At 41.3% G+C, this 16,225-nt stretch overlaps 1 protein-coding gene across 1 annotated transcript in view; it reads left to right on the top strand.

Moving 5' to 3' along the window:
- The window catches only part of TRPC5 (transient receptor potential cation channel subfamily C member 5), a 695,984-nt gene that overhangs the window by 151,789 nt on the left and 527,970 nt on the right, over positions 1-16,225 (top strand). The window contains exon 2 of the mRNA XM_078688815.1: positions 3,942-4,463. Within this exon, the coding sequence (XP_078544941.1) occupies positions 3,942-4,463 (522 nt within the window). The remainder of the gene's footprint in view (positions 1-3,941; positions 4,464-16,225) is intronic.

Below are 16,225 nucleotides of genomic sequence, written 5' to 3'. Positions count from 1 at the left end.
ACCTGGTCAGTTGCAAAGCTGGGCTTGTAAAGATCCAAGGCTTGCTCCCATTTTTCGGTGTCTAGTTTGGCCCAGGGACGAGCCGGTCTACCGGGAGGATGGTTGGGAGGAGACGTGGTCGGGATCTCCCATCTAAAGGGGATGAGCATGTGGTCCGACCAGAGCAGAGGGAGCGGGACATTTGTTTTCAGAGCATTGATGTTACAAAAAATGGGATCGAGTAAGTGTCCAAGACTGTGTGTGGGTTGGTCACTTTGAAGATGAAGATGATGAGTGGCTAGGTCTAGGAGCAACTCTGAGGGAGTTTTGTCATCCCTATTATCAAAGTGGATATTGAGATCCCCTAGAATTAACAAATTGGGCAGAGTGCTAGTCATGGCGGTTGAAAATTCCACTAGGGAGCTACAGAATTGACCCAAGGCGCCTGGAGGGCGATAAATAAGGGCTCCTGAAAGTGAGTAACAGGGGGAGAGTTGGATGCTAAAATGTACGTTTTCACAGTCCAGAAGGGGGCTGTCATGAAATCTGCATGAGAGTTGGTCCCTGTAGATGATAGCTATCCCTCCTCCCTTTCCCTTCACTGGGTCTAGGTGTTGCACAAGGTAGCCCTGAGGTAGCGCCTGAACTATGTCATAGTCCGAGTCTGGAGTGAGCCATGTCTCAGTGAGGAACAGAATCTCGAATTGCTCTTCTTCCAGGAGCATATGAATTTCGTGACTATGTTTGGGCAGGGATCTACAGTTTAACAAGGCCATCTTGATAATTGTCCGGGGTGCTTGATTTTTCGTTGCTGGAGTGAATTTGAAAGGGCAATGAGGACAATGGGCATGGGAACTCTCACCTTTGAGGGTGTTCGTGCAGGAAGGCTGGAGGGGCTGGTTAAGTAGGAGCAGGGAGTCTCTGGAGTATGAAATCGTAGGTTGGGTGGAAAACTCCAGGGTGTCTGGCCCTAGGCCCACCCTGGCGCGGACGGGCGCAGACGGGCTTGCCTTAGGCGCGCCCGCTGCGCTTCCGCCAATGGCACATTTTTTGTCTTGGAGGAGGGGGCGGGGGGGGCATGGGCTGGAAGGGGGCATGGCCTCGGTGCACGCCGGCAATGGCGTCAGCCAGTGATTGTTTGTTCAAGGTCCGCTGCAGCGTTTAAGATCCACTGCGCGGGTTACCAGGATTCAGTTACTGTCCCAGGGGTTTTGCCGAGGTAAGGAAGGTTTAAAACACAATTTTATCAAACAGTGACACTCAAATGTTAAAACAAATAATGCTCCCGGCTTCCGCTTCAGGAGTACAAATTCTAAAAAAGCGCTAGTACTCAGCGCCTTTTAAGCTGGGCGGGGGGGCGTGGCCTGGAAGGGGGCGTGGCCTCGGTGCACGCCGGCAATGGCGTCAGCCAGTGATTGTTTGCTCAAGGTCCGCGGCAGCGTTTAAGATCCGCTGCGCGGGTTACCAGGATTCAGTTACTGTCCCAGGGGTTTTGCCGAGGTAAGGAAGGTTTAAAACACAATTTTGTTGTAAACCTTGACCTTTGTTTTAATTTAAAAAATTATGAAACCTTATTACGCAACACAATGAGACAGAAATGATTAGACCATCAATGGGGAAAGAGGGCTTTCTGGTAGTCTCGTGGGACTGGGATGAGATAGATTCAGGTATGCGGGTGAGGCTGTTGGATTGAGGGGGAGATTAATTGGTACGCCTACCTGTGGTTGTATTGTTTCCTGAAAAAATACATAAAGATTGATTGACTTCTCAAATGTATTTGTCAAAGCTGGAACGACCTGCTAGAGCGAGAAGTAGGCTAACTATTGATAAATTGTCCTATAGAGTGTATCTTATAGACAAGGCAGTGCAGTTTGATAATTGACTGCACAAAGGAGCTGGATCGAAGAGAACAGCAGCGGCTAACCTTCTAAATCAAGTCTCGAGCTAGGTAGCCAGTCTCCGAATAGATTCTTGCATTTTTTGGTTCAAACAAAAAAAATACATGTTTTTTTCTACATGATGATCACAATATTTCATTCTGTCTGATTTCAACACAAGAGACTGAGGCAAAAGCAAGTGTGGTTTCTTGACAAACAAGTCAAAATATTTTATTTTCAAATAACTGAACCATGTGAAACTGCAGTTCTTATTGCCGAGAGCCATATGCGACCACAGATTAATATCATTTAGCACTCATGGAGTGGGAAGAAATTTTAATTGTTTCTGTTTTGTACTTTGCACTCATCAGAGTAACAGGGGGATGCCACTACAGGTATAATTCGTTCATATTCCATTCCAGCAACTTTCCATTAGCTTCTCCTGATTGCACCAATCCCCATTACCTAGCCAATCACAATCTCCCCCATTTATAGCTAATTTTATGGACGGAGAGGTCATTGTGACGAAGTTAGGCTCTTTCCCGCCAATAGGAATTGTCCACTTAAACACTAAGGACAAGTTACAATCTAACAGGCACATGCATCAAAGGATTTTGCGATCTCAAACGGTGCAAATAGCAAAAATCGGCCTTTTGCGATTGCAAAATCCTCTTTTGGAATGCATGAAGGGTCCAGGCCCTCGCAATTTAAGAATTCGCAAATATTTGTGAAATCTCAAATTGCGATTTCATTTAAGGAATCGCATTTTGCGATTCCTTAAATGTTTCATGCAAGGCATTAACCTTTAAAAAATTGCGATTTCGCAAATTAAGGGGAGCAAATTACCATGAGGTTGAACCTCATGGTAATTTGCGAAAACTTTGAATAATGCACTTTTGTGCATTTTTCAAAGTTTCATGTTGTGCACACACATGCCCTAAGGGCATGTGTGTGCACAACATATGTGCACAGATTGATTTCAGGGGTGCAACAGGGTGTCCTTTGGACACCCCTGCACCCTTGAAATTGCATTTTCAATTTGCGATTCGCTAATTGCGAATCGCAAATTGAGAATGTCTTCCAATTCATTCCAATGGCCCTCTAGGCCCATAGGAATGAATGGGGAGGTATACCTTAATTGCGACTCTCAAATTGCGAGTCGCAATTAAGGAATAATAAGAAATCGCAAATTTTTTAGCAATTTCTTGATGCATTGCATTTTGTAATTCCTTAATTGCGATTCCCTATTTTTCGCAATTAAGGAATCGCAAAATGCAATATTGATGCATGTGCCTGTAAGAGTGCTACTTTAACTGTGATATTGAGAAACTTCAAACAACCTCACGCAATCATTTGAGGAGACCTTGGCTTACACTACGTCTACCAATCTAAAGTAGAAGGAGCGCTCAAACTGCAGCCTGAATCTTGGTGACCCTGGTTATAAATATGTAAGCAAACATGGCTGCATTCAGTCCCCAAGAGGCACAAAACATGTATGATTACATGTTATATCTGAACGGGCAATTTATTATAATTTTGGCACATATTTGATGTGTTTTTACTGCACTTTAAAACGGCAAAGACTGCCCTATTAGTAAAAATGTAGAAACAAGTTATTTTAATTTATTTTGTTATCATTTTTATCATTATTATTGTTATGATTATTATTATTAGTAGTAGTAGTAGTAATAGCACCAGTTTACTCTTGTTATTATTTATTGCTGGTATTAACAAGTTTGAATTAAGTGCTTCTTTCTCTGACCAGTGCACCTTTGCATGCTTGTCAATTATACTTCGACAGCTCGATAATGCTATATTATCAGTTCTCCTCCCCCATTTGAAGTGCATAAACCACTTGATCGACTCTCTCTTCATTGCATACTGAGCAGGTTTCTGAGCTAGACACTTCCTCAATAAAACATTGTCAGTAATTGTTACTATTTAAATTGATGTAGAGTGAAGTTGAAGAATATTGTACTTTAATAAGAATTGGAAAAGAAAAATAGTATTTTGACATGCATCTTACTTATGACTTTAACTTCCATATTGATTATAAATGCTGACCCTGGTTGCATTCTTTTACAGATGCCTACATTAATGATGGACACCCAGTTTTCTGAATTCACCCCTGACATCACTCCAATAATGCTGGCAGCTCACACCAACAACTATGAAATAATAAAACTGTTAGTCCAAAGACGGGTAACAATTCCACGCCCACACCAAATCCGATGCAATTGTGTGGAATGTGTCTCCAGCTCCGAGGTGGACAGCCTTAGGCACTCCCGGTCAAGGCTGAATATCTACAAGGCGCTGGCCAGCCCGTCTCTGGTTGCCTTATCGAGTGAAGACCCTATCCTGACGGCCTTTCGGCTGGGGTGGGAGCTTAAAGAACTCAGCAAAGTGGAGAACGAGTTCAAGGCGGAGTATGAGGAACTGTCTCAGCAGTGCAAACGCTTTGCTAAGGACCTTTTGGACCAGGCTCGAAGCTCCAGGGAACTGGAGATCATTCTCAATCACAGGGATGATCAAAGTGAAGAACTGGATCCTCAGAAATGCCATGACTTGGCGAAGCTCAAAGTAGCAATAAAGTATCACCAGAAGGAGGTAAGCCCAGCCTACTGCTTCATCTTTATCTGAAATTACTGTGTTGGTGAATGCGTAATCAAATTATTGTGGTCAATTTTCAGGCATTTACAGACACTGGTATTGAGAAATCCAATCAATTCTTGGTACTTCTAGTGCTTGGTTAATCATGAGGTCTGTTAAGTGAAGAAGCCAGTGTGGTTGATATGCAACGGTATGAGCATCTCGGCAGTATCTACTAACTTCCAGTGTACTACTTAGTTCTCTTCACTACCATTTGAACCCTCTTTTACATATTAGTTACGCACTCGCCTCATACCCTGCTGCAGGATTGCCGGTCTAATGACTCTATAGTCTGGCATCTGAAGCTGTTGTGTGTGTGCTTGGTTCAAACCACTTTTCTCATGTGGATTGGTATTTGGCTGGTTTATCCGAAGACATCTAAATATTAAGTTTACCAACTGTCTAGTTGACTTCTATATGATTTTATCTATATATGTGATTACTGTTGTTTTCAAGAACAAGTAGGTCCACTGTACGTCGGCTTGCTTATAAAATTCAATTGAGTAATGCATACGAAGAGTGACTGGCTTGGTAGAAAGCTGGGAAAATTGACCAAAAGGAGAGAAATGAAAAGTAAAACCAGCCTGTAAATGCCTCTTAAGAGAAATATAGATACAAGGCAGTTCTTTCTTTGGAACAATAGTGCTTGGAAATGCAGTGTTACAATTCGAGAACAGATTACACTTTCTGAATTGGAAGGTTAATTTGAGAAGATTGTATTTAAAAAGGATTGCTTTAACCGCATGTGTGCTGCGATCATTTTTGCGCTGTGCGGCTTTTTTCCAAAAGCCGCGTTACATGACGAGCTAGCATGGAAGAGGTTAAACAATCCTCTAATAAAAGAGCAGCTTGTAGAATTTGAATCCATTTTTTTCTTTTTGGTTTAGTTATTGAGATAGTTTTGCATGCATTTGGTATTTATAAATAGCCCAACAAACATTGGTCAGCTTCGTTAGGTAAATGTCAAATTGACTCTCATAACAACTGAACTTTAATCGGGTGAAAAGCCACATTCTCATTTGTTAAATGATGCCAAGGGATGAGGATTTATTGACATTGTTGCCAAGAATGCAATAACTAACTGTATTAACTACTAGATTTATAAATCAAAGTGACTGCTTTTAGGTGGACAAGCGACAAAGAAATTGCTGTGTGTGCTTGAAGCTAGAATACTGTATAAGATAGCTTCAATAAAGATATCTCTTTAAAATCATGCAGTCGCTTTTACTAGGCACTAATTATGAGCAAAACTTAGAGTACATAGGTTTAATTTTGTGATTTCCTAATAGCACATTTTTGTGACTTGCTATTAGGAAATCATAATCAACTACGGACTAATGTGTCCTTGACACATTTAGTGAGTTCTAATGGGGTCACAATTGACCTACCTCATTTATTTTCATGAGGTAGGTTGCAATTTCGCGACTCATTGCTAAAAACACAAGGATGGTGGCCTGCTGGCAACATCAGACCACCATGTCGATATTTGCTTTTAAATAAAGGAAGGTTTTAAAAAAAAATGCAAAATGGAATGCATTTCAAAATGAAAAATGAAACATTTCCATTTCATTTTCTAAGACTAGGCAGTGGTATGTGGGACCACTGCCTGCTCTTGAAAAACATTTCTACATGCATTCAAAAGGGGAAGGGGCCCCGTAGTGACTCCTTCCTGTTTGCGAATGGGTTACCACCTATTTAAAGTAGGCGGTAAAACATGAATGTTTTATACTTGCATTTCAGTCGCAAAACATTTGTACATAGCACTGCAAGTCGCTATTAGGAATGGACTCCATTAACCCACTCCTTTCTAATACCGAACCGCTAACCCATTTTGCGATTCGGTAATATGTTATTGAATTGCAAAATGAGTTTGGTACATAGGAAAATGCTTTTTTCCGGTCACAAACAGCCCAGTTCTGCTAAGTGGGCCGTTTGTGACTGGAAAAAACCTATGTACATGTGGCCCTAACTTTATATTTCATATCAATGTTTGCTATTAAATCTGCAGTTTCTTTTGTGGGTATACGTAATATTAATCTACATACCTTTTGTCTTCTCAAAGGTTTTATGTAATCCGCTATCCTCCATAAAGCCAGATATATTGGATGCCTTACTCTTAGGGCACAGTTACTGGTACAAATCTTGATACATTAACTTTGCCCTGGTTATCACATTAGGTCCCTTTAGTATTCCAAAACTCGCATCTTAATTATAGAAAGGATGATAGTTTTACCACTAATATTAAAATAGAAATACTGCCAGCAGTTATATACTTCAGAAAATAAAATGCTACCCACCAGCAAATCACACTTCACATGATTATTGCTGAAATACTTCTGGATTACTGCAGTTGGTTAAATTATCCAGGCAGTAAATGTATTACCATTGATATTTGCATTACAGGAAATAACACTGTATGAAAATGGCAGTAGTTGCCAGCGAAAATAAGGTCATCTCTGACCGGATCTAAGGCAGTTGACACTACTGGAATTTGAGTCTGATTAAGGTCACCACACATATAGATAGCGACAAGGTAATATTTATGCTGCAGCATTCCTATTATTGCCTACCTTCGATTCACACTCATATTTATAGATTTTGGTGATTTGTTTATTGTCAAGGTAAAAAATACAGCTGGTGGTAAAATAAAAAACAGCTATTTAAACTGCCAAAAACAGAAAAAGACGCAGTCTGTCAGTAGTATTTTACAATCAACACTATTTTACTATTTGGCAGGAATACAAAATATTGATATTTACTATAAAAATAACACCACACAGAATGGAAATATTGGCAGGTTGGTGATGCACCACTCCACCTCCGTCTTATTGGTTTAGTGCTCCATCAACCCCATAAGTACTTCAATGTTTGAATCTATTCTGCTCCATGTCAGAAAATACCTGAAGTTTATGTTACAACTATTACTTGAGCCCCTGCCATGCAATGCTAATTTCCCCACATATTATATCACTCATGACATCTTCAATGACATCATTGGCAATATCACTACAGCATTTGCAGTGAAATTATTGATCAGAAAACTGTACATAGCGGGGGCACGAGTTATAGTTACGTTAGAGCATGAGTTATAGTTACTTGAGTTATGTGGATATTAGTGTTTAAAACATTACACTGTTAATGAACATTTCACCTAACTATAAAGTTAGTTTAACCTTTGGTTTTTTTCAGTGTTGTTGCAGGGTAACTAAAAAATGAAGAAAAGACTGGCTCCTCTTGGCAATGTAAAAACAATTCTCTACTTTCACAACAGGGAGATTGACCGTTCTCACACAGGCAAGCAGCCGGTCTCAATATGCAAATAAGTCATCTACATAGTTACACAGTAGTATATACTAGTCATAAAAGGTTTGAGGTCACCTGTGACCCTCAACTCAAACCTAATTCTCTACATATTCTTTATTACAGTTTCTAATAATGCTTAACAAATGAAGCATTCTTCTACTTCTGAATGCATGTATATTTGTGTTAACGGCATTTTTTGTGGCTTGTGTGCTTTATCATTGTCCGCCTTAATCCTCTTATCAGATTCCGTGGGTCCTTGACTAATTGAATCTCCTGCTCCTATTGTCTAATAAAGTTTAAATCTATTTGAAAACACAAAATGTGTGCCTGTGCATCGGTGTGCTAAGACCATAAATTCCTTCAAGCTTGCTAAATAAGAGTTGGCCTTTAACTGCAACCCTTTCAAGTTATTCATTCTATTATGTCCTCAAGTGAACTCTTCACCTCTCTTGTCAGCACAAGTTTGTGGCCTGCACTGCTCTTTCACCATGTAAAACTGTGTGACGCTTTCTTCTGGTGTCTGCTGTTGCTTTATGCTTTCATATTTCCCATTTCCCATGATATTCACACCTCTAACTGATATTTTAACTACTGGATCTAAACCTTGGTCTAAACTTGGCACTAAATTATATTTGTTGCCCTGAGAATCTACTACTTGTGTTGGCGTCTTCACTGGAAACATCTCTCCCGCCTTTGCATCTATTCTTCTCCAACATCTTAAGATTAACTGTACAGCACAATACATTAATAATAGGACCACAATTGTTAGCAACAAGGTGCCTAACAGTCCAGACATTCAGGATGGCAGTAATGATAGCCACCCACTAAACCAATTATCTGAGTCACGTCCTTCATCCACCTTTTTTTTTCTTGTAGATTATGTCGAGTATGTATGGGCTCTGACAAAGTTTCATTATCTTCATCATTTGCTGGGATAAAAGTACAACATGCAGTTCCAATTATTCCGCTTACCCCTCCTTGAACAGCCATCATAAGATCAAGTACATAGCAGTGCTGCATTACCATTATTCACATAGCATTCAGGTGTTCCTTTATGGCATCAAATCCATTCACTGAGTTATCTGCAGCCATCTAGCTGTTGCCTTAGCATGAACAAACGGCAGAATGCTACCAAGGAATAACTGTGCATCATCGAACAATCAGTACCCTTGAAGAATATCGTTTCATGTGGTGGTGCCATAATACTCTGCAGTTCTCTTCCTTCAATGATGATGTAACAAAGTTGTCAGACGGCTCATGGGGTGTTCATGTAACGTTGAGATATAATTCCTGGAATTTCCAAAACAGGGGCGTGCAAGTTGATGATTGAACAGAGGCCTCCCCAGTTTGGTGGTAACTGTGCATAAAATAGTTCTCCAGACATTAAGTCCTACAATTAATGTTCCATCATACTTCAACAGTGCCATTTCCACGGAAACATAAAGAAACAGAAGTTAGTCTCATTACTGTCTGAGGACTTATTGTATATCTAAGTCTAGCATGCACTGTTCTCAACCCAAATATGCACACACATTTTTACTGCATCCTGACTAACATCAGAGCCATTCCATACAGACGTAACCCGACAGGAAAATTCAATATCAGAACGCCATTGATCATGGGAAAATACTGATACAGTGACTCTAAATCCTGGCTTACAGTCACAATCTGGGGGTAAAGGGTTTACTAAATAACTATTACACTCAGTCGGTGGGCGTGTTACTCCTAAAAGTCCGAAATCTAAGACCATTTAGACCCATTCTACAGTAGTAGGACGACCTGTCTTCTTCATGCGTGATGTCTCATCCTTAATATACTGTCTATCTGTAAGAATATATAAAACGTCTTCTGAGCAGTCATATTTCGTGGCGTTGACTAAAAAACATACTACCTTCACATGTTTTAGTTGCATTTGGGCCTTCATCCTACACAAATAGAGAGGCAATAGAAATAAAGCTGTGCTGTACCCCGCAGCCCCCCCACCAGCACTTTGAGACTCTCTTGGGTGAGTAGCATGTTTTATAAACCCCTGATTGATTGATTGATTGATTGATTGATGGAATGTAGCCTATCTGACCCTGTGGCATGAAGAATTAGGGAGCACACAAAACATGATTCATTGGCACTTTCTGACATACATCGATACCACATATTAACTGATAGTCTGATATGAACATTATGCGACACATTGTCATGAATAGAGCGTTCTCTTTGCAGGTGCATAATGTCAGGAATAAACGACACATTGCTAAATTAGAGCAGCAATAGGATAAATAGCATTTAGAGGCAAAAATAAACATAAAAATAGACACATAACTTTTGTGCTGTGTTTCCAAAACAATTGTCAGGTACTGTCCAGGACTATGTCTGGAACACAGTCAGGGACTTGGGCAAGGACTGGTACTGGGTAGAGAACGTAAGCAGAAAGAAGAGTACAGCGCAGGCCAAGATCACACAGGAAGTCAGAGGAGAAAAGGGATCCAAAGGGGAGGCCTACACAAGTGAACAAGATGGCTAAGAATCAGAAAGGATAGGCAATTTAGCATTCAGAATAACTACACCCAGAATGGATGTGGGAGATATATATATATAGGAGCCACAGCAGAAAGTTTGAACAGCCTTTACCCAACGGGTTTCAAACATCGAGGTGTTCTTGCTCATGGGCACAGTAACTGGTTCTGGCAGTCATGATGAGAAACACCTTGATAAGTATGACAGGCTCCGCCTCTGTGATTGAATGCTGCTAGGCATGCATGGTCACACTATATGTTATTGAATCGATGCTCCTTCCATTTTTTAACAAAGTTTCGTATGAAGATCTGATCACCTATGTGCACAACCAGGAGGTCGACCTCAGTGATGGCACGCTTCTCCTTATCTTTGGTTACCTGTTTTGAAATGCATTTTGCAGCTTTGATTAATTCAAAAAGATACACATGTATTTCATCATTCAGGATTTTCACTGTGTTTTCTACCTGCACATTAGTCCTAGTGGCTGGGATCTCTACATTCATGGATTTAGCATCATAATAGCTGCATGGTCCTGCTTCAATCCATCGGGAAAAAAGAACAAACTACAACTACAAGGTACTGATAGTTTTTGCACCTGTCTAGCATATCCAATATGGAGGGCTTTAAAAGAACCTTGTGGTAATGGAATCGTAGAATTTATCACTTTCAGTGAAGGATTAGGAGAAAGTTGTTGGCAGACAATGCAGTTACGCAGATGCATGGTGAGCTTGTCATGCAAATCATGAACGAACCAGTCTTGTTGTATTAACATAAACAACTGATCTCTTGAATCGTGAGCTGGTAAATGCAACTGATCAAGAGCTATTTGTAAGTAAATACTGTGGCATCACAGGCTTACCTGTAGATAATTGTCTATATATTAGGTCAACACCTGACTGGGTGCATCCTCTATCCTCCCATAACAGTGTGTTGGAGCAGCTTCCTGCAATTCCGCAGATGTAAGTGTGCTGTCTCAGCATCATGGGGCATGTCGTTGTCTGTGGCAGGATTAGTTTCAGCTTCAGATGGTGTGGCAGTCTGAGCCACCAGAACAGGGATAAGTTGTGAGCATGATGACACAGGCGGGGGGGAGGTACATCTTTAGCTGCCCAATCTGCCATTGCATTACCCCAAGATACAACATTCTGTCCACTTGTATATGCTGAATATTTCACAACTGCCACTGCTTGTGGTAACACAAGTGCCTCTAGAAGATTCCTATGCAATACAATAATGTGCTGGTAGTGTCAACTGCTGTACTACATGGAGTGTGTCACAGAATCATGTAAATGTAAATGTAAATGTGTGGGACTTGTAAAGCGCACGGCTGCCCGTAAGCATCCCGGCGCTGAAGACCGCTGGGGAACCCATCCTGGCTTTCCCTGTGAGATGGTCCCTTCTGGGTATCTCCAAGGTGAAACCAGGCATCCCCAGCGTCTGTGGGGGGCCGTTGTGGAGATGAGGCAAGTTTACTGCCCAGGGTTGCCGAGTGTGATCCCTGGTTAGAGTAGGCACCAAGGCGAGAATTGTCGAGTCCGCTGACCCTTGGTCCACGACCCTGCCGCGTCGGGAATTGAACTCTGGTCCCGGGACGTTCTCTGCTTCCGGGTCTGCCGCCTCTAACCAGTGAGCCACACCACTCCACTCATGCTGTTGTACTCTGACTACTGTTGCACCTGTATGTCATACACCTGTATCCTGGTCAATAGTAGAAGAACTATCAACAAAATAGACAATGCTACCTGGTATAGCATCCTTTGTTGCTTGACTAGATTCATTAGGAATATAAGTTGCACAGGCATGCGCATCATCCTCAGAGTCTAAAACAGGATGCGCAAAGAAGCTCACAAGATTTTCTGTATGACATTTATTAACTTTCAAATATGGTAGTGACAGGATCACCTCATATCCTGCAACTCTCTGTGTAGTGAGGATAGTTTTAGCCTTCGGAATGACAGCAAATAATGCATGCTCTGACATGACAATGGGGGTGCTCTTCTGCACTGCAAAGGCTGCAGTGGCGAGACCTTGCTTACAAGGATAACGTACTCTCATCCATTGAATCTTACCCGGTGACCTGGGGATCTTTTTCACAGACTTGCTGCTGTGCTGAGAGGAAGAAGACGCCCGTTCTCACTCGCCTGACACCCTGGTGGGAATTGTAGTCCCAGGGTGCACCGCACTGCCCTTGCTGCCCAATTGACCACAGCTGCTGCTGCTGGGGAAGGCGCTGCCATCGCGCTTAAAGCGCTGCCTTCTCCCATGCAGCGCGGGGCCCTTTGAATCTTTCCCGGTGACCTGGGGATCTTTTTCAGGGACTTGCTGCTGTGCTGTGCTGAGAGGGAGAAGACGCCCGTTCTCACTCGCCTGACACCCTGGTGGGACTCGTAGTGTCAGGGTGCATGTAGTGACCCCTTTAGAAGACAGGATACAACTCGGTAGTTCTTGAAGGTTTATTTAGGTAAATTCATAAGCAGAAAAGTGCTTGCAGCAGTTCGGTCAGGTAACAGCAATATGAACTGACAGTAATCTAAACTCTACAGAACACACACAAAGTAAGGTTCTATTACATACAACGATTCCATTTACAGTTAAAGAGACATGTAATCACCACACATCCCCCTTCTTTAAAACTAAATAAAACAAAGTAACCACAAGGTTACAAACGCACAAAATCATTAAATTTACTTGGGATATGAATAGGTCTTCCAAAGCTGCTAGACTTAATGACTCCAGCATTCTGTAACTCAACTGCAGCTGGATCAGGAGAAACCTCAGATGCAGGAGTTTCCAGTACTTGAGTGGAACCACTAGCGGAGGTAACAGGAGCAGAGATAACACCACCCATAGTGCTACTGTCAGGAACAGGAAAGTCGGGAAAACCAGTGGCCCTCTCAAGATGTGAAGAACTGACACAAGGCATAGCTACACCTTGAGAAGAGTCTGCAACACCCTGCACACCTTCTCCCTCCAAATTTGACAAAGCATCCAACCACCAATAATCTCTACAAACATTCTTCCTGTTCTCTGAATCAAAACCTGTTTTAGATAAAGCTATACGACTCATGTGATGTATGCCACCATCCTCCACTTGAACAGTATTTTTCATCACTTTGGTGATCAATTTAGGATCAGAAAATCTAGCTTCCAATTTCCCTGGTCTTTTTCCCAGTTTGAACCTGGCCCATTGTCCAACTCTCACTGAAACTTCTTTAGTACCATGCTTGCTATCAAAGAATTCTTTGTTTTTCGCTTGGGAAATACCAATGGACTGTTTAACTTGATCAACATCCCAATCATACCTTTTGCTTCTATTCATCCAACCAGGATTGATTTTACAATGAGGAAATCTTCCTCGCATTAAACCAAAATGGCTTTCACCAACTGTTTCATGCAAAGTTATCCTGTAAGACCAAACGAGTTTATTGAGTTCATCCTCAAAATTCTTATTTACCCTCTTCGCTAATTGCAGAACTCCCTTTATAACTCTATTTACTCTCTCAACAACAGATTTACCTCTAGGATGATAAAGCGCGGTAAATTTTTGTTCAATACCAATATTGTTCAAAAATGCTTTCATTCTGTCAGCCTTGAACTGAACGCCATTATCTGTCAAAATTGAGGCTGGAAAACCTTCTCTCAAAAAACACTTTTCTAGAAAACCAATCACAACTTTTGTGCTCACTGTCATAACTATTTCAATCTCCAACCATCTTGAAAACAGGTCAACAAGTACCAAAATGTACTTACAAGAACCATCCTGCCAGGTTACAGGTCCTAAAATATCTAATGCGACACATTCCCAAGGCAAATTCGGGCAACCTAAAGAAGATAAAGGAGGGTTAAGAGTCTTCTGCGTCTTGTCTGCACATTCACAACTGATACAAGAACGTACATTCCTTTCTATATCCACATCAATTCTTGGCCAGCAATACAAGACTTATGTTCCTCTTTGTGCGAGAGATTCAAGGATGTCCCTCGTGGCCTATGTCAATAATTCTATCTCTAATGCCAGAAGGTGGTACAATCCTTCCTCCCCTGCAAACCCAATCCATTTCCAAACTCAATTCATCACGCACCTCCCAAAATGGTCTTAACTTCGGATCAGATTTCGCTTCACTAGACCATCCGTTAGCGATTTTATGCTTTATTAAAAGCAAAGTTTCATCTTTCTCGTATTCTTCCTCCCAAGTTTGCTTAGAAAGGCCAGGAATGTCATCAAACACCCCAGCAACACAATAATCCTTCCATGGGTCATTGTCAATTTCTTTGAGCGGTAGCGAAAACCTACTCAGGAAATCCGCTATTACATTTTTAGCACCTGGAACATATTGTACATTATAAACAAAATCTTGTAACCTCATTGACAATCTAGCAATTCTAGCGGAAGACCTGGAAAGACCCTCCGTGGTTAGCAGTTTAGTCAGAGGTTTATGATCAGATCTGAGCAGAAATTTCTTTCGCCACACAAATTTCCTAAAGGGCTCCATGGCCCATACACACGCCAATGCCTCTCGTTCAATAACAGAATACTTCTCCTCTGCAGGAGATAAAGAACGAGAGGCAAAAGCTATAATTACTTCATTGCTATTAGCGGACAGTTGTGTAAGAACACCCCCAATACCAGTGGCACTCGCATCTGTTGTAATGATAGAGGAAGCATGAGGATCAAAACCTTGTAATGAAGGTGCCTGCGCAATATCCCTTTTTATGTTCTCAAATGCCTGTTGACACACTTCATTCCACTCAAACGTTACCTTATTTTTCATCAAAGGACGCATTTCATAAGTCTTTTGGGAAAAATTATTCACGAATTTTGCATAAAACTCCGCTAACCCCAACTCTCTAAGAATGGTATCATGGTGAATCTTGTCTCTTCCCATGATAAGTATATCGACTTGGAAAAAGACAACTTCAGGAATATGACTGAACAAATTAGACATCAACCGCTGAAACACTGCCGCGGCCGACGCTAACCCAAAAGGCATTCGCTTAAACCTGAAGCAGCCAAAAGGTGTACAGAATGATGTAAGATGTCTACTGTTCTTATCCAACACAACCTGATGATAAGCGGCTGAAAGGTCGAGTGTGGAGAAGCATTTTGCATTACGCGTTAAAGAAAGCATTTCATCAATCCTAAGAAGGGGAAATTGGTCCACCAAAATGTTATCATTCAGATACCTTAAATCAACACACAAGCGGGCCTTGCCATTGGATTTTCGGGCTACGACCAATGGCGAAACCCACTCAGCTGCTTCAACAGGCTCTAGGACCTTATTTGCTAGCATTTTGTCAAGTTCTCCTTTAACCTCATCACGTATTATGAACGGTATGTTCCTTGCTTTGTGAATTTTCGGAATTGCCCCTTCTTTCAAACGAATCTGATGGGTAAAACCTTTCAACTTTCCCATATGACTTGTGAATACCTCAGGAAATTCTTTAAGCACCCACTTCTTGGTATCCTCAGATTCACAGGAAACTAAAACCTGCTCTTTACTATTAGGATTAAGAATGATATCTAACAATTTCTGGTCCTTCCACCCTAACACAGATGGACCAATTCTGGCTACGTACAACTTACCAATGGCTTTACTTTCTTTAAAACGAAAGATCAGGGTTCTAAAACCCAAAAAATGTATATCATTGCCTGTGTAGCTTTCAGCGGACATGTCATTGGTTTCTAACCAAGGTCCTATTTTGTCAATAAATTGACTCTTCCAAACATCTTGAGAAATAATAGTAAAAGGGGACCCTGAATCTGCAGCCAATTGAATTACAATACCTCCAACTGAAACCAAACACAAAGGTTTAGAAGAAGAGGAACCTGAGATATTCACAACTATGTTTTTCCTTTTTATAAGGTTGACCTGTGACTCACTTTCCGATGACGAAGAATTATTCTCACT

The sequence above is a fragment of the Lissotriton helveticus genome, chromosome 4_1, assembly GCF_964261635.1.
Source record: "Lissotriton helveticus chromosome 4_1, aLisHel1.1, whole genome shotgun sequence".
NCBI lineage: Eukaryota > Metazoa > Chordata > Amphibia > Caudata > Salamandridae > Lissotriton > Lissotriton helveticus.
The sequence above is the reverse complement of the archived record's forward strand: the minus strand, read 5'-3'. Positions and strand labels throughout refer to the sequence as shown.